The sequence below is a fragment of the Amphiprion ocellaris genome, chromosome 17, assembly GCF_022539595.1.
Source record: "Amphiprion ocellaris isolate individual 3 ecotype Okinawa chromosome 17, ASM2253959v1, whole genome shotgun sequence".
NCBI lineage: Eukaryota > Metazoa > Chordata > Actinopteri > Pomacentridae > Amphiprion > Amphiprion ocellaris.
Window position 1 is genome coordinate 4,892,479 of NC_072782.1, and position 27,907 is coordinate 4,920,385.

The following is a 27,907-nucleotide window of genomic DNA, read 5'->3' on the forward strand; positions in this document are numbered from 1 at the left end:
TTTTTTCACATGTGGTAAAAAGTTTTAATTCCAATCTTTAGTTTGCATGTACAAATATCTATAAAAAGTGAACACCATCACTCTTTGTATGTACATTGTTCAGCACAATGTTAACTTTGGGCCGATAAGAGGACAGATGGGAGAGAGGGACGATACAAGATAGTGACATTTACCAACTACACGTCCATCTGTATAGCCCGAATCCAAAATTTCAAGTGCTCAGAAGCCACTTGGACATTCCTCCTGCAGCAACAGGATGCATATATACAGGAGGAGGGATAATTCATCAAAGCATCGCCATGATTCAAACACAGTACAATCAAACCATGCAACAGACATCATCGAGTACTTCATTTTCATCTATGTTTAATATATCTACTATATATTCTATAATCTTAAAATCTTTAAGTGCAGCTTATGTGACAAGAAATAAAATCAGCAACACCAGCGGTAACATTTTTAATGCTAAACTTTGTCTTGGGGAGCTTTTTTTTTTTTTCTTTACAGAGGTATCACAGGGATCTGATATTTTCTGTGCATGTGTTAGGAATGTGGTTTTGCCACTAGTTTTGCATGACGAAACAAGGGAGTGCACCTACTTTTGTTTAACTCATGTATAACTGTCTGTGTGGTACATGTTTCTGCTATTGTAACACATTCTTTGGAAATAGCTGCAGAAATGTAGGACGGTAACAAAGGTTTAGGAGAAAATCTTAACTTAGCGTTTGACATTTAAACAGGACAAACACCTATAGGGGCGTTTCCGGTAGGACTCAGAATCTTACACTAAAAAAAACAGATGGGGTTGGTCCAAAACAGTGAGGGAAATAAATTAACGAGGAATCCAACATACGTTTGTCATGTTAAAAGCCGATACAGTAAAGGGGCGGACGAGAAAACAATCATTTTTATCCCCTCATCCTCTGCCAGAATCCTTCATTTCCATGCATGCAGTGTGAGATCAAGAGGTTTCTTACAGGAGAAATGGCTTGTGTGCCTCTGTGTGTGTGAGTGTGTGCGTATGTAGCATTCACTTGTGATTCCCCTGATAATGTATAGTTGAGTCATCAAACAGGGGGTTCTTCACTTCCATCTCGCCAGTCTGTAAAAGGAAGGGTAGAAAATTCATCATCAGTCACAAAAGTTGCTTTAGAAATGACAAGAGCGTGTGGGTCAATATATAATTGAGGGACTTTTGAATATATCTTGCATATATTTTCATTAAAGTGAAAAAAATAATGGTTTTATGTTCATTATGATCATGTATTTATAAATTCCATAGTTATTTATTATGGAAACAATCACTTATTATTATTAAAAAATGACTGGATATCACTAAAATGTCAACTAAATAACTGTCTGAATTTAATAACAACCACCTTCTAATTAGCTAAACTATAATAAAATGATCTTATTCAATAATTGTTTTGATTGTGTTCTTTTTATTAAGTTGAGATAATCATGACAGATATTTCTTTTTTGGCAATATATCAACTTTTATATGGAAAATAACAAATTGTATCTGTGTCCCAGAAATCACTTTCAACTAAGTTCCCCATTACAAAAACACCTCTCATTTTATGTCTTTTTGTGGTCATTTTGTGCCTTTTTGTGGCCGTTTTCAGTCTGTTTGTGACAATTTTAGCTATTTTTGTGGTCATTTTGCAATGTTTTGTAGTTATTTTGTGTATCTCTCATCATTTTGTGTCTTTATATGATAATTATCTGTCACACTGAGTCATTTTGTGTTTTTCTGTGGTCATTTTGTATAATTTTTTGTCATTTTGTGTGTTTTTGTGGTCATGTTGAGTCTTTTGTGTGCTTTTGTGCTAATTTTGTTTCTTTTTTGGTCATTTTCAGGCTGTTTTCTGGGCATTTTAGGTCATTGTGTGGTCATTTTGTGCATTTTTGTGTCAGTTTTCAGTCTCTCTGTGGTAGTTTTAGGTGTTTTGTGATAATTTTGTGTGTCTCTGTGGTCATTTTGAAACTTTTTGTAGTTATTTTGTGTGTCTCTTGTCATTTTGTATCTTTATATGATAATTATGTGTCTCACTGAGTCATCTTGTGTCTACTCACCGGTGCGAGTCCGGGGCACTCGTATACTGTGAAGTCTCCTCCCACTTCTTCTTCATCTGATGTGACCTCGTTGTCATGGACTTTCTGTTCAGGTTTGTGGCTGAAGCAAAAAGAGATAGCTGGGTTGAGCGAGGTCAGAGGATGTGGTTGATGTTTGCAGAAAGAGGAGAGAAAAGGGAGAGAGAAGCAGGGAAAACAGAAAAACCTACTTTCCCATTGAGACCATCTGCTGCTTTTGATGCTGATAGTGATACATTTGAGCACTTTGGGCCAGAGTTTTATCTCCCATCTGAAAAACGAAACAGAAGAAGGAAGTGTGGGCGACACATTTGAAAACAGAAGCCTCGTTGCACGGGGCACAACTCGCACATCTTGTGGTTACAGCAGAAGAAGAAGTGAGAAACAAAACAGGCTCTAACAATAGCAGTTGGGCAAAGGAAGAAATGTGTGCTCACCACAGTACCACTGGCTGGGGGAGGAGGCACGCCCACCCCTCCGAAGGCAGGGTAATCCACCTTCTCTGCAAGACGTGATTCCTTCTGCAGCCTGTGGGGGGAGTCGTGATTCATGAGCCTTCTGGTAATAACACATACTTTAACACAAGCTCACAGTTCATGGCAGCAAACTGAAGTATCGTCTGAGTTTAAGGCCAGTCAGTAAAAACAACAAATCCAGAGCCAGTGATGAAGCTCAACTGGAGTCCCTTTAAAATGGAGGAAGGACCATCCCTGAGCTAAAAAGACAGCTGTGGTCCTCGCATGTGTCCTCTAGGTTTAATTCACTGTACTTCTGACCTGATGCATAATTATTGTTCAGAAAGGGAGTGAAATATGTACAGCCATGGACCACAGTCTTTATAAACAAGACTTGCATTTATAGTAGATCTTGAACATGGACAGCGTTGGATGAAAAAAGGATTTAAATGTTATTTTTTCCCATTGGGTGCACTTATAAACAAGATTATCTATTAAAATTAAAGTTTCTTACAACAATATGTACATTGTTAGATATTTGAGTGTTGAAGAGAATGAGGTGAGTTAGATTTTTGCTAGAGCCTTATCTACTGTTTTGTGTTTTTTTAATTGCCAGACTGATATTGTAGTATCAGAAGATATATTCATTAGCACACTATTTAACTGTCTTCATGCCTTTACTTTGTCAATATCACTTTGTCAGTTTGTCAGTGCACACCATATGTCTTTATGAAAATGAGTTAAAGTGATATACAGGATTCATTGGTTTTCTATTTACTTGAGTCCTCAACAGTCACCGTGATTTTTACCATAAAACACTAAAAGCTTCCAAGCATTTTGTTAGTTTAGAAAAGATTTCAGCACATGGCAGTGGTATTTTATTTTAAAATCTTTTACACTATTTGAATTGTGAGGCTTTGTGCTTTCATAAGATGTATAATCAAGGTCGAAAGCTTTAAACATACAAAAGTAGAGTTTTCACTCAGCCAGGTGAAAGGAAATCAATATGGATAAAATGGTCTAAATGTGTTTCAGCTGACCCCAAACAAATAAAAGATGGAAGTTCCTAAGAAATTAATCTAAGCTTAGTGCAGTATATATATTAACAAAAGGCTTTTTTAAAAAAAAGATCTGATGTATCCCACATCCCAAATGCTTAAACACTTTTTAAATATTTGTGTCACTTATTAAGAAATAATCTCTGTGCATACTTCCATTCCTAAAAGGCTTATCACATGACCATTCACATACACTGGGAAGCACGTGATTGCCGGTGTAGCACACAGTTGTAGAAAATACTACGCAGGAAGAACAGAAATGGGGAAAAGTAAGACCAGAGATTTCCTCAGTTGCACAACAGCTACTAGAAAAGACAAGGTCAGCAACCTTGGTCATAAAATACTACAGCAGTGTGGACAGTCTTAGCAGAAGTTACGCATATTAAAATGAAAACAAATGAGTGTCGACATAACCTTAAAATGCTCTTTAGTCACGTGGTGCACCTTCTCATTTAAATTACAAACCCATGCTGGACTTTCAAGAGATATTTTAAAGGAGAAAACACAGGGGGGAAATCACCTTGATTTAAAAAAAAAAAAAAAAAAAAATTGTAATCCAGTGAGTCCGCAGTTTTATCTGGTGTCCCTGTATATAAAACTATATATAAAGTAGGTCAAATTAGCTCCACTTGCAGCTGCCACAACATGAGGGTGACACTCTGATGCCTCACTATTAATAATCCAATCATGTAATTCATTCATACTTAAACTACATTTTACTGGTAACATTTACGTTAAATTACAAACCCATGAGACAAAATTGTAAGGCCATAGTGTACTTTCCAGAGATATATCAAAGAAGAAAACAGAGGAGGAAATCACTTTGATAAAAAAAATAATTTGTACAATATATGTAGTTCTGTACAAGGGGTCCTCAGTTTACGACGTCTTCGACTTACGGCGTTTCGCTGTTACGTCAGAACTGATTATGGGCCGGTCCTTGGTTTAACTTGTGGCGATTCGTTATCACATTGGAACTGGTTCAGTGGAACTAGTTGGCGAGCGGAGCGGATGAATACTGTATGTGGTGCTATAAGATGGCTTTGTTTATATTTGCCGCCACTTTGGATTATGCTACATTCGCTAACTTCATTATGGCTCCTAAGCTTAAGTCAGACTTACAGTTTACATTTTTGCCGGTATTTTCCTACCGAGTTGTGTTTCAGTGTGAGCTAATGAATGTTTTCATTACTGTAGTTGTACAAATATGTAAACTAACTGATATCGTGATGCACGTAACGACTTTGTTTACAAAGTGCAAACTGCACTTTACGCAACACCAAAAACATTAAATCTTATTGTCTTTCTCTGGCATTATTTCAGATTTTTCTGTGTTCATACTCACTTGATGTAACAGATAGTAGCCATGCTCAGTGCCACGGTGCCCACCACCACACACAGTGAGATAATAACTGCAGAATGATATAAGGAGAAAAAAAGGGATTGTTGAGGGGTAAAAGATGAGTCTGATGACCACCCTGCTAAACACTTAATATGGTGCAAAATTAACTTACACTTTAGCTCATTTGCTAAATATAACATGTCAGGGTTTTAAAAAGATATGAAACAAGAAGGGAGATACAAACTGGAACAAACAGAAACAAAAGTTCTCAAAAGTGATAAAATGTTGCTGACAAGCTTCCAGCTTTCCACCTGCTACATATCAAACTGTTTAAAATAAATGCAAATGTGAACTGTATCTGGTTACACCCTTATCCTGTACCAGAAACCTCAGTTTCCTACCCTCAGATAAAAAGCGGTTTTCACTTTGTGGGTGATACAAACAGCCATCTCCTAACAGCGGCGCATGATGAGAACAAGAACTCGTACTCACCGATGATAATGCTGTCGTTCTTGGGTGTTGGCACAGCTATTGGCCCACCTCGGCCTCCGGTTCCTGTAACTCTGGGCTGAGGGGTCGGGGTGCTGGGGAGGGCAGTAACTACAGGGCGTGGGGCTGCGGTGGTGGTCTGCTGGGTTTCAGCTAAGAGCCTCAACTGATTCTGCTGTTGGGGTTTGGAGGCATCTGTCTTGCTGTTCTTAACATCTGTTTGGGAGGTGATGGCAGCTGGAGAGAGAGCGAGGAGCACAAAAAGAGCAGCAAAATCAAAGGTTAAGATGAAGCAAAGACCTATATCTGATAAGGGATTAGATAATTAGAAAATAATGAGAGGACTTAAAAAAAAAACACTTTCTCTTGTAGAAAAAATGCTTGTGACTTGAAGTCTCTCCTCGAACAAACAGGAAAAAAAATGTTTGCTGCTTATGTGTTATTCCGGTGCTTCTAGTGCAGGTTTCTTACCAGGATGTTTGGATTGCTTTGTTGGTATTTTCACCTCTGACACTTCCTGTTTTTCAATGACAGAGTGAAGGAAATCGATTTCTTCATCCAGATCAGCATAGGATGTCATTTTGCCTGAAGAACAGACGAGATGAAAAGTGTCATGAAATTACACTATGGAAAAAAAACTGACAAAAGTTTGAGATTTAGGGCCTGTTTTTGTAGGAAATAAAGCACCTTAGTTCTTTCATATAATGTACATTAATTTTTCCTCATCTAAACTAAAATTGTCAAATGATCCAAACCAAACCAAACAAACACACCAATATCTCAATAAAAATCAAAGACTAGAGGAAAAGCAGAACCCTAAAAACAGATTTGTGCATCTGAACTTTGTGTTTTCTTGTTATTTCTCCCTTTTGAGCCCTCACTGAAGACGCAAACATTTCCCTGTTGACCATCCCGTTGATGGCGGCCTCACAGTTGCGGTGATAGTCTGATGCACTTGGGACGCCATTTTGGCTGGTGTTTCTTGTGCTTTTTCTTAACAAAATGGTACAAAAATAGAGCTTTACGTCAACTTTATTGGTACTGTTTAAGTAAAGAAGGTTTTCTTCGTGTCCGGAATGTAGAGTAGTTGAGAAAAATCATGACATTCATTCATACTTGAACTACATTTTGCTGGAAATACTTATGTGCATTTATTTAGGTAGGATTTTTCATGCAGTTCTTGTATTTGTACAGGAGTGTTTTTACATTTCTGTATTGGTACTTTATGTTAGTGAAGGATCTGATTACCTCTTACAACACAGCATATAACAGACAAATCAGGCAATAACCACTGACAATAACTTTATATGGACAACAAGCACAACTACCAATCAACTCTAACTGACAACAACATGTTAAGGAACAATTTAGCCACAATCTATAGTCAATAACAGCAGCAAATCCCAGCTACTAATAGAATGAACTAAGCAACATTTGACTTGAAATATTCAGCAATTATTAAATGAGTTCAACACTCCACTAACTGACTGATCAGGTTTTATTTTCTTATTTTTCATCCCAAAAAGCTTGAAGTTTGTTTTTTTTTCAGATCTGGAAAACTACAAAAAATAATTTTCTACTTTTACGTCTGTTGTATTCTTAAGAGGGAAAGAGAGAGAGTTCATGCATATGGTTTGAACATGCATTCATGAATTTACATGCGTTTTCAGGACCCTGCCTCTGAAGTGATGGGCAGGGAGTGTGCCCATGTGTGTTGTTTGTTTGGAGGAACTGGTAAAAAAGGAGACAATACTGAAACTGTTGTTAAGAGCCCTTTAGGCCAGACAGTGAGCCGCATTCCTCAAAGACCGCCGAGGTTTCCAGGGCGACCAGGGCCGACGGTGTGTGTGTGGCCAGAGGAGGAAGCTCTGCAGGGGGCCGCAGCAATCAGCCAAACCTGGGCTTCACTGGGCTGCAGTTGCTGCTTTTACAATAGATCCCATAGCTCACTGCTAATGGAGGTAATCAAAGTGTTATTTCCCTCTATAAAGTTTGCCAGCTGTATATCAAATATCAAATTACAGGTATTTGCACACACAAAGCTACTGACACAGCAAGTCATGAGTGAGGAAAGCGCTTGGAACTGCAAAATTGTAAAGAATTTATAAGACGGTGCCTCCAGATGATATCATCTCCAATATATGAACAGTTGTTTTGTGTGACATTCGTGCTTATAACCAGTGTGACAAAATAAATGACCATCGCCAGTATGCCGAGCTAAACAAATGTGTTATTACACCTACAATGCATTAATGATTACAGTGGCGCTGTCACTCCAGAAGGCAGGCCATCTGGCTGAGCTAATGTGTATGATATGACATGCCAGCACTTTCACTGACTGCTTTGTTATTTTCTTACCCCCTTCCACTAATGGCCATTTAGTGCACTCCATAGCAGGTGTCTGCAGAGGCGGGATGCACCATCTGTACTTTGCAGGTGGTTGAGAGCACCAACTGTGCCTGTGTGCTTGCCAGCAGTGTGTGCTAATACAGGTTTACATTTTAGAGAAGATATATATATATATGTAAAAAAAGGATTTGTTGGTGAGGTTTAAACTAAAAATCTGCAGCAAAATGGTAAAAAGAAGTAGGTGAATATTTTTTATTTGAGTAGAAATCCTCAGGCTCTCTTCCACACAGGTCAAAGCTGATAATTCCCATAAAAAAGTGGTGACTGTCTGAATGTGTGCGGATTGTCACGCACTCACTAAGCATGCACACCTCTCCCAGTGCAAGAGAGTTTTGTCACCGGCTTGATAATGACCCATAACCTCTTGAGAGCCCTCAGGGGGGCAGTTGGGTACAACAAACAAACACTAAACATCTCAACAGGGATTGTGGGTCACACACACATGTGCTGTTTTCTTTTCCCACTTAAAAACCATTCACATTTCTTCCTCCCCCAAACCACACGTGTACACACACACTTCCTCCCACCTCCTTCTCCCTGACAAACATCTAATTCAAACTGACTTATCAGGTTAGTCACTTTATTTGCTACTCGCTTGGAAAATTTACTGTGATGTGATAATACAACATATCCTGGTACTAAAACAACAATGAGAAGAAATAATCTATGAAGAATGTAAATACTTTCAAATAAGACTTGTGCATTTGTGTAAATTAAACAGTGGGGTTCTTGAAATATTTTGAAACAAACTTAAGAAGAAATCCCAAATTAGCTGATAAAAACATTAGCTATATATTTTAAATTCTCGTGTAATCCATGATAATGATTATTATGTCGATAGTTTAATATTTAAAAAGTGAAACATCCACCATAAGTTACTAGAGTCCAAAATGATGATGTCATTGTGCAAATACGGAGCAAAAAACAACAACAAATGAACTTTATAAGTCTCAAATCATCTGTCATGTTGTGACAGTTAACTAATAATGTCAGTGTTAGAACAGAATGTTGTCTGAATTTAAAACCATGCTTTGAAGTAGAAGCAGTAAGTGAGCACAGTGCACCTTCTCACAGGTAGCACGCATTACTGACGGATACTCAATGTGTCCTGCTGCCATCTAGTGGTTAATTCAACATATGGAGAAAGGCAAACAGAGTACAGGTCAGTCTGTTCTCAGATTCTCTAAAACCACAACTTTTAGCTGCTTTGACAAAATGTTAGCGTCGGATCTTTTGAATTTTCCCGCCCTTTCTAAAGTGTTTGGATGAAAACAAGATGGATAAAAGAGAGGGAACTAAAAGGTCACAGTTTATCAGAAACTTCTATTTACTCAATCTGTTCCAGACTGAGGGAGTGGTACACAGTAAAGATGCCACTCTGCCAATGAAATTCCCAAGTTGGTTAGATTGTGTACCTTACAACTGTGACAGTGAGTCACCTTTCCACCTGCTATAAAAAGTTAGTCACAGCTGAGTGCACAGGTTTGAGTCAGTACACGAAAACAGACCAGCAATATTCTAACCCGATAAATAGTTCCACCTAAAAACACAAATACACCTACAACTTAAAACAAAAAGATGTAAATGCCCACAAAAAAATAAAAAATACGGCTGTTGTCGCGTCTTTTTCTAAACACATCACAGCCTCTGCATCTATAGCATAGTGAAAGTCACCAAATGATTCAAATCCACCATATTAGTAATACTATTAACAAAATAATCAGAGAAAGCAGAGCATTGAGATAAAAATAAGTGTAATTTGACACTGGAGCATCAGACAAAAATTCAGTTATCTTTATAGCTATCTTCATTTTTCTGTCAACTTAAGTTTCTTGTTCATTTTCATTTACTTACTCAATTCATTTAAAAAAATAAGTGCAATATTTGGAAAAAAAAGTTGCAAAAGTGATCACTTTGCTTTACCTGGTAGACCTGTTGAACAATATACACATTGCTAACAGCTCTACTAAGTCAAAAACATTCTAAAACAAATGTTAGATTGGAGCTATTTACCTGATTAGTTTCATAAAGTGGAAGTTGTATAAATGTTAGGATTGTCATCTACAACCACAAAGAAAGAACACTTGACTTATTTCAGCAGTAAAATGCATTATATCTAGTTAGCAATTTCATTCCTTCATTTAAAGCATGTGAAATATTTTTGTTTCATGGTTAGTAAACTGAAATTGTGGGATCTCTTTCCATTAGTTTAGTCTTCTAACTTCATGTTAACAAAGCAAACAGCTGCAGGATATTTGCTAATGTTGCGCGTCACTAACAGCTGTCAGTGTGTGTTCTTGTCCTCATTGCTTCATTGAAACAATCCCATAATAGTGATGCAGTGAGCTGTGCCAAATGGTCCATACATGCAAAATTAGACAGTCAGTACATCAGGATCTTCTACGTGCCAATCAGTTGACTAATGCCCTGTGGACAGGGATGTGTAGGTCTGACTTAGTAAGAATGCTGTTGCAAGCTTTACAGAATGTGACCACGGTGCTCATTCAGACATGAAGCCGACACATTCAGATGTTTTCAGAACAGTGGCAGGGTCTGAAAGAGAGCTAGGGATAGCAATATATGTAGAAGCAGGAGAGAAAGAGTGGGAGAGAACTATAAAAACACCCCAACCCACCCCTGTCACATACAAACTGCCCAGCCTTTTGCACATACACATTTTGAGTGCGTTTAAAGAATGCATACCGTGTCTCTGTGCTTCTCCTGATTAAAGGACATGGCTTAGAGGTATACAGTCTGTTTACCAATGGCAGTGAACGCCTCCATGTCAAATACAGGCAGGGTGCACATGTAATAAAAGTGCCGCCTGCCTCGCTCGTTGACTGGCTGCTTGCTCACCCAGTCTGGGCTGAATGTGCCGAATGTCAGACATTTAATCCAAATTACAAGAACAGATCAACATGTGGAAGGCCAAAGAAGAGTGACTCAGTAGAATAGGAGCATCGTTTTATCTCACGGTAATAGATGTGGTGTGACTGCAGCGACTGAAATGGGAAGATAATAATAGCAATAATGGGAATAAGGACAATGAAATTTCACTGAAGTAAAAATTAAACACCGTCCCTGCCATCCATAATTATTTTTGTAGGGTAACACTAAAGTCATGTAGTTATTCTAAAAACTGAGTGGCTGATATAATGGAAAAATTATTTTAAAACCCAGTACTTTTGCGCATTTCTTATTGTGAATCTGTATGTGTGTAATGCATGACAACTAGAATGCAAAATATAATGTTAGTTGACAAAAACTGGGATCGAGCAGCACCTTAATATCTGATTAATTGACACCTTCATTAAGCAGACAACAGTAGAGTCCTTTAAGCACTATAGCAGCCTCACACAATACATTCACTGTTTTGAATCAGATGCAACTTGCTAAAGGCAAAGTAGGAGGAAAGCTGGAATCCTGGGTGGTGTAAGACGAGGATTACAGCAGTATCTTTGATCAGCTGTACAGCTCTTTGGTCAAATTAATGGTTGAGACATTGATGCATACTGCTGCTTTCATGCATTCATCCTTGGGGAAATCCAGGCTGTTCAGCTAAATTCTGTATTTTTTTTCACCATACATTCATAATATCTCAGCTACTGAAGCTTCTATTTGTTCCAATACATGTAACCTTGAAAAAGTGCTTTATCATACCACTATGATTATTCTAAAGAACAGCAGAAAAGCAGTAGGAATTTAGAAATAGTTCTGAAAATGTCATGCTTTTGTAATCAGTCATTTAGTCCTGAAAACACAGCTGTCATATATGCTCTAAATTACCAACAGTGTGTCTTCAGAGGTATAATTTGCAGCTAGTAGCGCTGCCAAACAACGAAAGCAGCAGCTGGACTGAAGCTTTTTTTTGCATTTTGATGCATGAAGAGAATTGCACTGCCCCTAACATCCCAAATAAACCAAACACTGTATACTCAGAGTGAAATAATGGAATTGCCATAATTTCATCTCAACAATTTGCGAGTGTTTGTGTGTATATGCATGTGTGTTCAGAGTGAAAACAAGACAGTCAGCCTCCCATGTGAATGTTCTGTGGTCTCTCAGGGGTTTATGTAACCACTTGAGGGAGCTTAAAGGCCTATGATGCACTCGATTTATAACACCATGTACACGTGCACGCAGAACAACATCACAGAAATGCAGAACTAAACATCCTAGCTAGCATTGAAATACTAAAAGCTGATCACACCATATTATCATGTGAGTGCACTGCAAAAAATCCTCTTTCTCCTTCTGCATGATGTGACCTTTCTCTCCAATACATCCTGACACTCATCTCCTTCTCATGTTTGCCTCTCTCAGATGCTGCCGCCAATAATTTGAGCCAAGTTTGAACTGGATCCTCTTCTGACGTGAGCCCATTTAAATTATTAATCCTGCAGAGAACCCACATGTGCCCACCGACAGAAATGAAAACACTCAAACACGCACATTTCACATGGAGGCAAGCCAGCGTGCTAAAATACAAACAAGATGTTTCCTTTTCTTTCGCTAATTTCTGTATCACCTTCTTGAAACACGGTGTGCGTGCCAGCAGTGCAATGCCATGCCTTGGAAATCAGAAAAATAAGATTTATTTTCGCAGCTTGGCTCTTTCATTGAGTGATATTGGATTCAGTGATGGAGATGAAGGGCAACGGAGAGAGAGGGAGATGCATGTCATCTCAGTGATTAAGGCCGCCAGTGTGGGGGCGATGCATGTGTGCTGCAGACACAGCAGGGGCAGGGGCGGATTAAAAAAAAAAAAAAAAAAAGAAGACAGAGGCTCAGACTGCACCATAGTTGTTGGATATATGGGTGGGAGAGAAGGAGGGAGAGCAAGAACCATGAGGGGTGTACAGAGAGGAAAAAACAACTGGAGAGAATAGAGACATTCACAAAGAATGAACGTGGAGTGAAGATATTAAGGACAGACACGATAACAGTGAGTCAGTCAGTACATTTGCATGCACTCAAATAATTTGTTTATATCCAGTGAGAAGCGATTGTCGTGGATGTCATTTAATCTTAACTGGAACTGAGGGTGTGATTACAGTAAGCACAACTTGGTTACTGATCAAACTTCAATTTACTCTTGTCAAGTTTAATCATTTCTGTGGTTTAACTCAGCAAACACACAGGTCATAAAATGTACACTCTGTTGGTAGCATGTATGACAAAGAATGGTTAGCTTAACATTCTTTGGATTGAAAATAAGTAATTAATTAATCAGCTAATTGTTTCAGCTCTAATTCTAGCACAAGTAAGACTTGATTGTACACAAGAATGTTGTCAAGAACCGAAAGCAAACCAAAGGTACTTTTTAAGTTCACAGATTTAAAAAAGGCAAAAGGAAGAGAACAAAACAAATCAGTCCACTCCCATTCTCCTTTTATTTGTGGCATTATTAGATGTTAGGCTGCAGATGCTTTGCAGCACTTTGTTCAATTTGTACCATCATAATGCATCAAATGTAAAGTGGACTTAAAACTTCATTATCCATTATTTTTCTGTTCCTTCACAAATAGATGATTGTCTCTCGACTTCATATTTAAATTTTCACGTTTGGGTTATTGCTTCAGAATACTCATTGTTCTAATTTTCCAGTTCTGTGTTTTGCTCTTGTGGTTGGACTGTACCATTAGTGCCTGGGGGAGTTTACAGCCAGCAGCAGCTGGATACTGGACGCAGTAGCGCAGTTGCATTATGTATGTAACACATCTGATCACGCATTTGGTATATTTTGAAGACATTAATTTAAGAACCACATAGCGTCACATGAAGCAAACCAGACAACAATGATCTCGTGAATTACGAGTGAGTGGGTCAGGATATCATTTCTGATTTCCCTTCTTTATGTTTTACTTCTGTCTTAGGTTCATCTAGGAAAATGTATGTATTCAGTTTTAGCTGTAATGTGCTCACCTGAAAGCTGAGTTTGTGAGTGCAGATCATGTGAGCGTGTGCTTGTGTGTGTCTTCTCCTTCATACCATGTTGATGGTGCCTCATCAGCACACAGTGTCCTTCCTCGTTCTCCTTCAGTGGGGAGATGCAGTGTCCACAGTAGGAAGAGCCACGCTGGCAGAAGTGGCGCCTTTGTTTGGCACATTCTATAGGGCTGGGGCACCTGCTGTGAGCTGAAACACAGATACAGGAAGAGAGAAAAGAGCAGTTTAATCATCCACATGGTGATGCAGTAATGATGCTTTTAATGAGGTGGTGGAAAGACTGTCATTTTCTTCAACGCTCAGAATACAATAGGCTTCACCTACTGAACTGGTACTTGTCTTTTTAGTGGATGTGTCTCTTTTTAGAAATAACGCACCTGACCTAGAACATGGCGTCTACTGACGTCAGAGTTACATCAGGGTTTCATTGAGGTTTTGAAAGTAGTTCTTGTAATTGCACCAACAGATGATGACAAGTTTGAATACTGACAGTGGGAACCATTTTCAATAGTTTTCCACATTTTGCGGAGTGCTGAGCCCCACCTGTTTGTTGGCCTAAATCAGGTTACACCAAAGCAAAGCATGATCTACAGCTGTTCTTTCCCAATCAGATTAGATAACCACTCGACCTCATTACTTCTACTTTGAGAGAGCTGAATTTAGATAAATACAGAGAAACACACACATGGCTTTCGAGACACACAAAGGAGGCAGTGGGTCACAGAACCGCAGCAGGTGTGTTTGGTAGCAGAGGGCAGGTAGAGCACTGGGAGGCTATCAGAGCAGATAATGAGGCCAGCAGTGCTGCACCGAGGGCGAGCTAAAAGGTGAACAGCGCAGTGGGTGTTATTGCTGGCATAACAGACATGAGGTGATATAAGGTGGGAGGAGAGAGGATGAATTCTGAGGTTGTTTTTTTGAAGGATAAAAGGTCAGGGCTGGTCAAGTCTGTAGTGTGACATATCATTGCACTGCAGGAAAAGTGGGCATGAGAGATCAAATAGATGAGTTTTACAGAACTTATTTAAAGATATCATGTTTAATAAAGCGACCTGCTGCACCAAACAATACCCCTATGCAATAAAATACAATAAAATAGCCTGTTGAAATTGCAGCCATTTCTAATGCTTCCAGGAAATCATTTTATTTTCAGCTTCTACAGAAAAGGAGAAAACTACACGACAGGAGATCACTGGAGGAGAAATCTCAATTACCTCTATGGCAACAAGCCCTGCAATATCAGGAAAGCTGTGAGTTATCGAAGGAGCACAGAGACAGAAAGAGTGTTGCAGAGGTGATGTGCAGAAAGAAGAGGAGCAGAGGACTGACATGTTTGTACCTGTGTCCACATACCTAAGTACGTTTAGTGTGTTTACCCGAGTGAAAATTCTGCCACTGCATTTCAAATGGCACCCGCCCTTTCTGAATCATCACAAAGCTCCCCAATTCAAGCAGCGTAAACCATCTTAAGATGCCAGAAGCACAGCAACAGCAGAAGCAATAGTTTCTTGTTTTTTAGAAGAGTGTATGACTCATTGTGTCGCACGCTACTTTCATTGTAAGAGTTTAACAAAGAAAATGCCTCCAATCTTCATTTTTGTAATGTGTGTCAGGGTTGTATGTTAAAGTGTTTATTAATACCCATCGACTTGTTCATCATTTATTGTATTTCAAAGAAGTGAAAAGCATTTTTTTTAATGTATTTTTAAATTCACACAGGATTAGTATTAGCTCAGGACCAATGGCGAGTTGTAATAATTGTGGAGGATGTCTGTAATCTTAATCCCGTACAAATGCATCATGGCTGTAATTTGTAAAGCAAAAAATCCACCACAAATTACTTACTATATTTCGCCAAACACAGACGTCCTGTTATAATACTAGTCTCATGCGAATCTGCATCTCAGTGATTGGGGGGTATTTTAGTTGTTTTTTTATTGTGTGCCTTTTTCTACCTCTTTCCCGGTTGAATTATGGAGGATGCAAGGGAAATTATTGATAGCATTTTAGGTGCAAATGCACACAACAGGCCTATGGACCATTCACAGAAACAGCAAAATCAGATCAACAAGAAGAGGGAAATCTGGGAGGATATTGAGATGGATGACGTGTAGCAGCATCGGTAAGAAACATTTCTCTAGGCCTATCTATCAACAGTTTTAATACAAACATCCTGACGGCCCGTTATCCCGACAGCGCTGCCCGCTCTTCTCAAGTCACGTTGCTGCTTTGACATATTTACTGTTGCCATGACGACAACAACAGCGGATGTTGCGACGTGCACAGATTTGACATCATATCCGGGCTGTAATGTCAGTAAATTCGAGTAAAATACAGACTTCGCTCATCCCGTGTGAATGCAGATGTGGGAGGATAATTCACAAATTACCAGAGATCCCCAGGTAATACTAATCTCGTACAAATAGGGCATAAGTTTGCATTTATATGAATTAATTACATCTCCCTACAGTATGTAGTGTGGTGCACAGATTTGAGGTAAATGCTTCTTTCCAAACTGTTTTTTCCAACTTACTTCTCTTCACTCATACATTCTCCTTTTTTACTTGTACTGTGCATTTTTCAGACACTCTTTGGCCTGCACTTGATAAACTCAACCACAGCTTCAAGGCAATCTTTATAAAAAAACCCCACTGCAGCCTTTTTAACACAAAGGCCATATATTTCTTTGTATAGGTTCATTATTGATGTACTGAAAAGAACCACATTATGAAAAGACTTACAATTTGATTTTTGTTTGAAAATGAAATAAAATACCTATGTCATTAAAACTGAAAGAAATTCTGCAAAACACAGCTGAACTAAAAGCTCAAAAGAATCAATAATGATGATGAAAATCTCAAATTTAACCATCACAACTGTGCAAACACTACAGAAAGCAAAATAAATACTAGACAAGCATGATGCATCGGAAAAAGTCTCTGCATTTTAACAACTACACAGATGGATACATGTGTCCACATCTTCTTATGTCACTAACTGGTTTGCTGCAGGGAGTGAGAGGTGGAGTGACGCATGTGTAATCTGAGAACTTTGTTTTGTTTTCTGTTTGTGCCAAAGATGCAGAACGGTTGCTGATGGAAAAATCACATTTGAGCATTTCTCATTTCTTGTGAAACATCTGTGGCTGACAGTGAATGATTTATTATTAATCGCTTTGAGCAGAATAGCAAATATTTAACTTAGTGCAATTACCACAAAGCTAACATGCTGCAACACAACTCCTTGAGCGTCTTCTGATCATGTATTTCTGTTCCCACAGAATAGCAATGTCTCAATCACTTTTATGTCAAAATTACTGTCTTACCTGCTTAGTTATATCACATTCATACAAGACTATTTGGTCTTTTGTCTGTCATGACTTGAATTTTTACCCGCCACGTGCCTTCCTTTTCATTTCCCTACAGATATTGAACCTTTGTCTGATTTATTCACGTGCACTTATTGATTTCCTTCAACCTATGACCTTAGAAAAATAAAGTGTTAATAGAAATAGCTTGTTCTGTCCTTGTGGTACTTTATACAAGTGTAAAGAGTTTGTGTCTTCACTGAGTGAGTGGGATGAATTCTTAGATACATATCTGCGTCTGTGAATATCAAGTGATTATGTCAGACTTGTTTTATATCCAATTGATCAGTCACTCTTACTAAAAACATCACAGAATGAGTGCTTTTTTCTCTTCTATGCTATTGTAGTACCTTGTAGCTTTCATTCTTACTCCTACACACAAACACAAATGCAGACTGTGTTTGGTGTATGTCCTTCAACTTTGTGGCGACATTTTCAATCATGAGGATTATTTCCACAAGTTATATGGAAATTACTAACTGTCCTGTCTTGTTGTGGAAGACTGTGGAGTGTGTGGAGATGATACAGAGAGGACAAACTGCTTTGTCAACCCTTCCTTCATAAATGTACTAAAACAAAAGACAAGCACTGGGTCAGTTTAAGGTGCCTTTGCTGTGCCAAAATCTGGTTGTAATAACGTCCGATTGAGCATCTCAGCGAGCTGCAGTACAAAATCCCACAATCGAGACCCCCTCTAACAACTCTGGACCAAGATGTCCTGAACACATTCATGATATCAAACCAGTGTTTAAGACACAAAACCCTGCTGGTTTCTTCTAAAAGCCTTTCGAGCTTCTCCTTCCATTAACCGTCCTTGCTTGCCTGTCCCTTCTCATTCTCCTCGTCTCACTCGTGAGTCCTGCCATCGAATTATTCCACCTCCTATTTTTTACAACTCTTTGATCAAGAGCTGTTAAGGCCCAGATCAGGAGCAGATGCCTGCTCTCATGTCACAGATCAAACAAACCCATTCCTGTCTGGTCAGTCAGTTTGCCACTTTGGTTCACGGTAAAGTATCTCTATTTAAAGGATCGCCGTGACATTTTTTGCAGACATTCATAGTTCCCAGACAATGAAGTATAATGCAGTGGTGCTCAATGTGAGAACGCCATTTTCAGAAGCACTGCAAATTGATCAATAACTAATAGAACAGTATTCGCCTATAAAAAATGCATTTATATCTGTAAAGACCACGTACACTTCACTATGTAATAAAACAAACACACAACTGTGGTACTTACATCCTCACACTTGCTTTATGCTAAAGGAAATTCTAATATCTTGTGACCCATCAGTGTTTCAGTAAGTGCTGTCAATCAACCACTCAGTGAATTGCTAGAAGGTGAAAATATTCTTGAATCCATAGTCAACGTGAAGCAAGACGAAGCCCAAATCAGCCACAACACGAAAATATCACAATGTCTACTAGATAGATAGATAGATAGATAGATAGATAGATAGATAGATAGATAGATAGATAGATAGATAGATAGATAGATAGATAGATAGATAGATAGATAGATAGATAGATAGATAGATAGATAGATAGATAGAGAGATAGATAGATAGATAGATAGATAGATAGATAGATAGATAGATAGATAGATAGATAGATAGAGAGATAGATAGATAGATAGATAGATAGATAGATAGATAGATAGATAGATAGATAGAGAGATAGATAGATACTTTATTAATCCCAAGGAAAATTCAAGAAATCACCACAGACACAAAACCTCAAAAACAAGACACAGAACGTCAAAAACGAGACACAAAATGACAAAAACAAAACACAAAACATCAAAAACGAGACACAAAATGACAAAAACGAAACACAAAATCACAAAAAATGAGACAAAATGACAAAAATGAGACAACAAAAATGAGAAATAAAAAACTAGATACAAAACGACAAAAAAATGAGACAAATGAGCCACAAAATGAAGAGAAAACACAAAATGAAAGAAATAAGAAAAAAATGTTAAAAAAAAACAGACAAGAAACAACAAAAAAAGAAAACAGACAAAAACAAGCTGAGATGCAGCAGCTTACATACAACTAAAATAACAAAAAGACAAAACAGGCAGGTTAGTAACATTAACATCAAAGGTTAGTTTATACTCTTAAAAATTTGCTGTACGTTACTAGAAAATATCACGTCTAATTTGAAAATCTATAGAAATACTGATTGTATTAAAAGTCAATATATAGTATTTACACCTTTCAAGGCACAGTGATTTAAGTGATTAAATCTATATTAAGTCTTTAGGTTTTTATAAAGATTTCCATGTTTTTGCCTTTATGAGACAGTCTATAGTGAGGACGCAAAAAGGAAACGACGACATGCAGCAAAAGTCCCTGGATAGAATAGAACTGGTGATGCTGCAGTTAACCATTCAACCAGTGAATCACTCCAGAGTTTTGGAGCTTTTTAACATTCACACAACACTACATCCATGTGTCCTATCACTCAAGACATGCAGTGATCATCTATCTGCATCTCACTATTAGGGAAGATCTTATTGAGCTATTTTTGCAACTGTAAACTTGCAGTGCATTGCAAGACGTACTGCTAAACCATTCACTGTAAATGTTCTTTCTGTCACAAATGAATCACTAGCATCTATGAACGTGAGAAAGCAGCATCTTCTTTTTTTCTTTTTTTAAAAAAATATCTTGATTATAATAATGCAGCTAGAATTTCAACAACTCTGGTCAGCACTTCATCTGTTATTCATTATGTGGGAAGTTAATGTGGTGAAACCTACTGCAGTCACATGAATACAGATAATTATTCTCCTCACACACAAGCGCCCGTACATACACAATCACACACCCCGACAAACTGTACGTGCTTCATTATGAATGTGTGAGGCTGGCAACAGGGAGAGGAAAAGGAGCGCGAGGAAAAGCAAAGCAAGTGTAAATCAGGGAGGAACAGCAGTGAAATGTAAACTGCATTCATTCACCAGCAGCTTAAACCTTTTTTCTTTATCCTTACATTGTAGTTGATGCTCGGCAAAGTAAGACCCGCACAACTGCACATTTCTAAACACTCCTAGCTAACAAATAAAGATGCTCATCAGGATAATCCTATGACAAAGCAGCTCAAATCTATTTACAAGCACAATAAAGGAGTCGCAGAGGTGAATGTCACGTCGCCACAAGAGGTGGCCTTGCGTCAACATGCCTCCCACACAGTGTTGTCGCTAATTAGAGAGCTCAGTCAAGGAGTCAAAGGCAGAGAAACACAAAACAAGAAACAGACAAAGAGATGGAGACACGAGAAAAACAAGGGGAAAAAAAACAGATTTCTTGCAGTACATCAGGACGTTTGGTCTCAGCTAAGACAGAGGAGGTGTGAAAAAAACATTATGTAACTCAGGGACTCAGAAAGTAGTCCTTGGAACGAGTGAAAAATGACTTTACTAACCATCTGCTGCTGCTGTTGCCAGGCTGTGTGTGCAGCAGCAGCTTTGCCAGAGAGAAAGGAGAGGCAGCCTGGTAAACACCTACACTTGCAGACCAACACATTTAAGCACAACCACACAGACATAGAATTGCAAGCAAGTGCACAGTTTCATGTGACCAATCAATTCTGCTCTTTCAAGTTATTCTACAGCTACACCAAAATCTGAAATTTTATGTATATGTGTGTGTGTGTGTGTGTGTGTGTGTGTGTGTGTGTGTGTGTGTGAGGAAGTGGGAAATTGGTGGGTCAGGAGGGTCATGCATTCCCATTGTGTACGTTTCCTGACCCTCTGATAGCAGATAGGATGTAAGCCAAACACTCCAAATCAAGTGGAAACATTGAAGAGCTCTGCTCGGCACTCTTCACTTGATATATAACCACAGTGTTTATTTCCACATGAATAAAGTGCTTTTTGTGTTTCTAAGCTCCCGTTTGTCTGCCATGCCTCACTGTCAAATGATAAAAACAAACAAATGCCACACAACCTGTTTCTAGTGGTTTGTTTTCATTGGCATCAGCTGGGACAAGTCCTGCAATAGCATGCTAGGAAATTAATTATATATTGGTATGAGCCATGAGCCAAAATCTGAGATTCTGCTCTATAATTCACAGACTGCTAGATGAGATTTTAATATGACTTGCCTTTCTGTGTCTACTCTACCCGAGTGCACAAACATAGAATTTGTAGGACTATCATCAACTGCTGGTTATGCTGTTTCAAACCGATTTTTGAATCAGTGTGATGCAGTTATCTATTTTAATAGATTACAAAAAAAAACAACTAAAAAATCCTGTGTTTATTTTTCACTTAAAAATATGAAAAAATCGGGCATTTTCAGTGTCACATTATAAACCAATATTGCAATATAAAGTTAGATATATTGTGACCACAGATTTTATCCACATCTCCATCTACTAGTGTGATTTTAAGAATGAGATGCTCCAATACAACTCACTATAAAATTTATAACTGAATGAATCACTACTAAAATGACTAATAACCACAAAAACAAGGTATTTTAACCAGCACTAAGGGAAATCACTTATGCCAACATTATAAAAACCTGAGATTGTTTTTTAAAAATATTGTTTTTTAACTGGTTTTGTGAATTGATGTTTGGTTTATCCAAGCATAATTTTTGCTTATCAAACAGTCAGAAATAGCAGGTCAATTCCTAGATTTCTGTCACTTAAAGGAACAGACTCATTGCCTTTATTGTGTATGAACTGATCATATTCACTGTTGTGGATAGTCACCTGCCAAAGGCCAATTCTGTTGAAATCAACTAACAAAACAATCAACTGATCATACGTTTATATGATAAACTGCGTCATCAAAGAACAGGATGGTGCAGAACAAATGGTCCACCTTGAATTAGAAACCTTGGTTGAATGCAGACAAATGGAAGCAAAGTAGGTGTCTGACTCAGCCTTATTTTCACAAATACAATTTCTCAGTCAGCTCTCGAACAACGCAGCGGATAAAAGCCGCCACATCATGTGCTCGCTTGCTTATTATCTCCGAAAACGACGTCAGAAAGCCATGGGACTAAATTAAAGTCCTAAATGAGTGGAAACTGTCTGTGTCATCAGTTTCGGTGTACTGAGTAACGGAGTGTAGGTGTTCAGGTTCCCACTGTAATCTGATGCAATGACTCCTACATGTAAAATTTTGGGTGGAAAATGGGGCATGACCTAGCATCTGTTTAACACACAAGTGCAAGCTTATACACACACATACACAAACACACACACACACACACACACACAGAGACACTATGGAAAGGCTGAAGCAGGAAATACACTAGTGGTTATGTGAGTAGAGAGAGAGAAAAAAGTGCAAAGGAAGCAAATCAAAAACAGTCACAGAATCTGTTCCTAGCTGGCATGTAAGCTCGCAGAAGAATGAGGTGGAACAAGGCTTTATGTTCTTATGACGTGGTTATGCCTCGTCTGCTGATCTCTCCCCATGTCTGTCATTTGTCTTTTCTGCTGCGGTAACTTCTGTCATGTCAGACAATGATGAGTCTAACCCATTACACAGGGGACAATTACCATGTCATTATTATTAGAGCGGAGAAGAGCAGCGCATCCCACAGCAACCGGAACAAAGGTTAAATGGATGTATACAATCAGAGAGATGGCAAATAAAATCTCTTTTTTCATTTTCTTTTTTTTGTGGCCCTTTTTTAAAGCTGATTCAATCATTACGCATGATTCAAAATTATAAATATATTGACTACATATCAGTCTAAATATATAGAGTGACGAGTGGAAATTATTGCCTCCTAGTGATTATTACTAAAAACCACCTGCTGCAATATGCAGGCATGAGCAGGATGGAACAAAGCATCACCACTGACACACATGCACCAGATAGTATTAGTTGTTTCTATTTAAACCAGGCAAAACGGATGTCGACATTCTTGGTAAGGATGTGGCTACATACAAGCGCAGACATGCATGCAAATCTGCTGACATAAAGATGTCTTTTTTTCTAATTTTTCAATTTTACCCCTAAGGCAGGACTGCTACAATAAAGATAAAGATAAAGATAAAGTTCTTTATTTCTCCCCACTCCAGGGGAAATTTACATTGTTACAGCAGTTTTATTTACAATATATACAAGGGTGGCAAAATTTTTAACAGAAAAAATAAAAATAAAGTTTAAAAGTGCAAAGATGTGCAGTGCACATATCTAATAGAACAGTGAAAGTCGGTGGATCATTCCAGCTCTAGCTGCGCCGACTCTGGTTTGATCAAATGTCTGTAAGGGCTCTGTAAGTTGATTAATTGTGGCCCTCTCATTTCCTGGAGAGGTCTGGTGGTAAACAGTGTGCACTCAAATGAAGAAGCCAAAGAACGAGGGAAAGCGAGAGAAAGACACAGAGCAGTGGTTTGAAGAAGCCGCTGCAGCAAAGCCTCGGCAGACCACTTATTTTTCATGTCCTATTTCACTTCTATTCCAGATAACAAAGACCACTACAATGAGACAGATCAATATTACAGATAAGCATTTGCTGGCTGTTGCATAATTTCAGTCTTATGGATACCCATGATATAACAGTGTCGCAATTTTCCCTTTCCATGAAGAGTGAAACAATGGCATGTTCAAACAACATCACAGGTCCAATTGAAACAAGATGGACCACTTAATATCTGTAAACTGCTTCCTGGTGCAACTTTATATATGCAAAGAAAAAGAAATTATTCTAATTATTACAAAGGCATTCATGTCACTGTATACATCAGTTGATAATCATTTGGTTCACTGTCTACAACAAGTCACACTGAAGTAACCTGACATTAACACCACCTTCTCTTCAGTTTTGTGGGAAAAAAAAAGGTTCAAGTTTTTGTTAATCCTCCGCCTTGTTCCTCATTCCAGAGAGATCATCACTGCTGATATTTCCTGAAGTCTGCCTAAGTAATTTTCCATGGAAGCCTTTTAGGGGTGGCACTGCTATAGATAGGTCTGTGCAGTTCACACCTACTTGAATCCAACTCTAATGAATCTAAATGCCAGATTGATCCTTGAACCCAGAGGAAATATAAACGTCATCCAATACATGTTCTTTTGATTGCATCAAAACATGCGTGCACGTGAGCTATACTGAATCTCCAGTCCTATGGGGATGTGTGTTGCTGTGTATGAACCTGGTCATCGACTCAGTTGTTTTTATGTCCCCTGGCAACGTACACGCGTCGTTCCACCTCACTTTTCACTGCTTTTATTACCCACTATAACACAGATGACTAATTTTGCTGCAGGACAAAAAAGGTGATTGAAAAACACTGAAGCCAGTAGCTAAGTGTATGTGTGTGTGAGAGAGGAAGAGATATAGAGTGTGACTCTGAAGATATGAATCGTTAAAACTTAATTCTGGTGGAAGAAAAGGCCAGAGGCGGAGGCTGCCTGAATAAAAATCACATCATGCTGGTTTTGTGAATGACAAACCTGGCATTTAAATGTGGCAGCCCAACAACGATCGGGCTCATTTAGAATAATGAGCAGTGAAGATGATGTTTCAAATGTGAATGTTAAAATTAGAGCGGCAAGAATATGCAATTAAAATATTTTTGTAGTGGGAAAAAAAAAGGCGACTTTCTTGGTGCTGCTCATTCAACGTGTCCCACTGAGCTGGCATTGTACAACAAATTCTGCATGTTAAAGTAATTAATTCTGTATCGTGGCCAGCAGACAAGACGTAGTTTATGCAATCAATTGGGTAAATGGAGAGTTTGGATTACTTCCATCCCAAGAACCCAATGTTCAGTGAAAGCTCTCTGGCATATTTACACATGATGATGATGTGTCAGTGTTTTCTGAATCAACCACCTGATTACTTTATCACAGTCCTGCCAAATGTTTCTGAAACCTGACTACCTGCCATACTGGATGTGTTTTTGAGGCCCCATAGAGGCACACACCTCCATTATATTTAGATTTTAAGTGTCATTTACTTACAAAGTGCTGTGAGTTACATTCTAATTGCTGCGTGGCTACATTATACAAACACTGATTCCACATTACAGTGAAAAGAAAAAAAAAGTGTTATCTTGTCTTGTGATTTCAGCACAACATACGCAAACAATAGCCCACATACTGATCCACTATCGCACGTTGGTATGAGCGAGCTTCGTTCAAGTGGAACAGGTGTCGTGTTGAAAACATGTCACCTCCTTTGCCTGCTCATGACACCAAACAGATTTTTTTCTGAACATGTAAAAACACAAGACAAAATGGCTACACTATAATGTCAGCCTGAAAAAAATCTTCTTCAGACATGCTAGTGTGTGTGTCTATTATGTTTTTAACCATAAAAAATTGCAATTAACTGGTTCTAAGTTTTTCTGAAAGGCATCAATGCTTCAGAGAAATCAAGAAACTGTGAACAAGCAAATAATTTAGTGTTTAAAAAGGTTTAACTGCCACAAGATGTATACTACATCACTGAAAGTTAGCGTAAGAGCAGTTAGGCCTGTCACAAATCTTAAACAACTGTCTATATCGCAACTATTTGAGCTCACTGAGACCATTTTGCATCATTGTTAGAGTAGTTTCCATTCACCTGTGTAAAAATAGCTGCCTGAAACGAAGAGATGTCATGTTTGAATCACTATTTCCACCATCTGAGCCTCTTCTTTGCTAACTGTTTATGTTTTTGAGGCACTTAGCTTCTAATATTCAACTAACAGCATTTTGATAAGCATCTATTGACATCTTAATTAATAATTTACAGTTAATAGGTGTCATCCAAAGGCGCACATAAAAGGCACACATACCACTAATCTAAAACTAATAACAATATAAAATGAGCAAAAATAGCAAAATTTCCATCCTTTTTACAGCCCTTGAAATAATGCAGGCCTTAAGTTAAAACATCACACCTGTAAATGTTGCATATTGTACCAGGATTTCCAAAATATCAGGTGAGCACAGAGAAATTTGTCATTTTCAGCACACAGCTCAAGCATCCAAGAGAAGTGACGATGACAAAAAACTCATTCATGTGGGCCGGATTTTGATGCACGAGGAAGTGAAATGTGGGACTTTTCAAATGACGGAAAGAACAGCAGACACTGCGTCACTGACACTGCCTCTCCATCCCCCTTGTAGTGCTTGAATGAACTGAAGCTACACACCATTTTGATTTCACGATTTTCAGACTTCAGTGGTCCGAGGGGAACAATGAGATGACAGCGTGGATAGGTCTGTGTGTGGTGAAAATTAAAAAAAACAAAACTATAACCCCTATAAATTTATCTGTGCCCACATCGAGGCAGTAAATGTTCAGTGTCAGTGCAATGTGAGTGTGTCTCAGACCCAGGCTGAAGATTACATGTGAGGGTCCAGCTGTTGGTTATCCCACGGGTTTTCTGTATTTAAGCTGAGAAGTAGATTATCTCCTCAGCACACGTCAGCAGCAGCCATCACTGTGTAGAGGCCCACTCATACGCACACAACCTGGCATCATCAATCAAACCTCCTGTATGCTCAAACCAGCACTAACTCTCAGAAACAGTTATTTAATTTCTATTTTCACAGAAGATTTTGTTGATTACAGTTCATATCTATATTTTGTCTCTTTGAAAGCAATAAAGGAACACATAAAATCAAATCTATAGAGACAGTTTTTTAAAAAATGATTTAAAGTAATAATAATCACAAATCCTGGGGACCTTATCTCTCCAGGCAGGTTATTATAAAGCTGAGGGGCCCTGATGACAACAGTACATTTAGATTTAAGCCTTGACATTAAACAGCCAGGAGGACCCCACCTGAGGATCTAAGGTCGGGTTGACATTTCTGCTACATAGCTCGGGCCTGCGATCAATAAAAAGCAATCAATAAAATCTTAAAATCAAATCTAAAACAAACAGGTATCCAACAATATTAATCTATACCAAAAGCTGTACTTATATTGAGTCTTCTAGCAGCTCCAAGCCTTTGACCTACTCCTTTAAATTTATTCACAGAATAAAACCACCAGCATATAATGAAACTGATGAAATCATCCGAAAAGGAAGGGAATTTGCTTTTTCTTTCTTAAACAATTGTCTTTTCTTTTCCTGCTCTTCTCACTTGTTTGACCAGTCCAATACAGCCATCCAAACTCATGGGATGATCCACTGCCAGCAAGCAACAAAACTGCCATCACAAACAACAGCAATAAAAGAGCAAACAACACGTGTTATTTCTGACAGTCACAAGCTCCTCAGTGACAGATGCTGCAGCACCTGACCAGACAAGGTCCCGGGATAGTTGAAAATAAGCTTACACTATTGAGGACAGCTGGCTAGACAGCTTCCTGCTCCGTGTGTGTGTGTGTGTGTGTTGTGAATTTACCTGGAAGGCTAGCGCTGACGGAGACAACGCAGAGCACGACCGCGGCGAGCAGCAGCAGCGAGGCCCGGCGCTGGCGTCCGTACCGCGGGTTGGAGAGCGGCAGCAGGAGTAGCATCCTTCGGTCTTCTCGGGGACGGAGAACCGCAGACGGGGACGGGTGTTGTTGTCATTCCCCCATCACCTTTCGTCGTGTATTATGTACGGTTTTTTTGTTTATTTGTTTGTTTTTTGTTTAGCAATGCGAGGGAAGCTTCAGCGGAAAGGTGAGAGCAGAGCAGGTAGCGCCGGGTCCGTCTACACACTGCGCACTGTAATCCGCGGCGGTGCTAAAGATAGCGGAGCTTCGGGCAGGGGAGGGCGTGGGGACGTGTTTGACATGCCGCCTTCAAGGCCTCCTCGTAAAACCACGGATAAAAGCACAC

At 38.7% G+C, this 27,907-nt stretch overlaps 1 protein-coding gene across 1 annotated transcript; it reads right to left on the reverse strand.

Annotated features, from left to right (window-relative positions):
* npdc1a (neural proliferation, differentiation and control, 1a) lies at positions 1 to 27,822 on the reverse strand. Its single transcript, XM_023290498.3, has 9 exons — positions 27,486 to 27,822; positions 13,839 to 13,985; positions 5,910 to 6,023; positions 5,442 to 5,675; positions 4,953 to 5,019; positions 2,532 to 2,622; positions 2,286 to 2,365; positions 2,077 to 2,176; positions 1 to 1,102 (listed from the first exon to the last, which is right to left on the reverse strand). Exons 1-9 carry the CDS (start codon positions 27,598 to 27,600, stop codon positions 1,031 to 1,033), a joined length of 1,020 nt encoding a protein of 339 aa, XP_023146266.1. The 5' UTR covers positions 27,601 to 27,822; the 3' UTR covers positions 1 to 1,030.
* Positions 27,823 to 27,907: the final 85 nt, after the last annotated feature.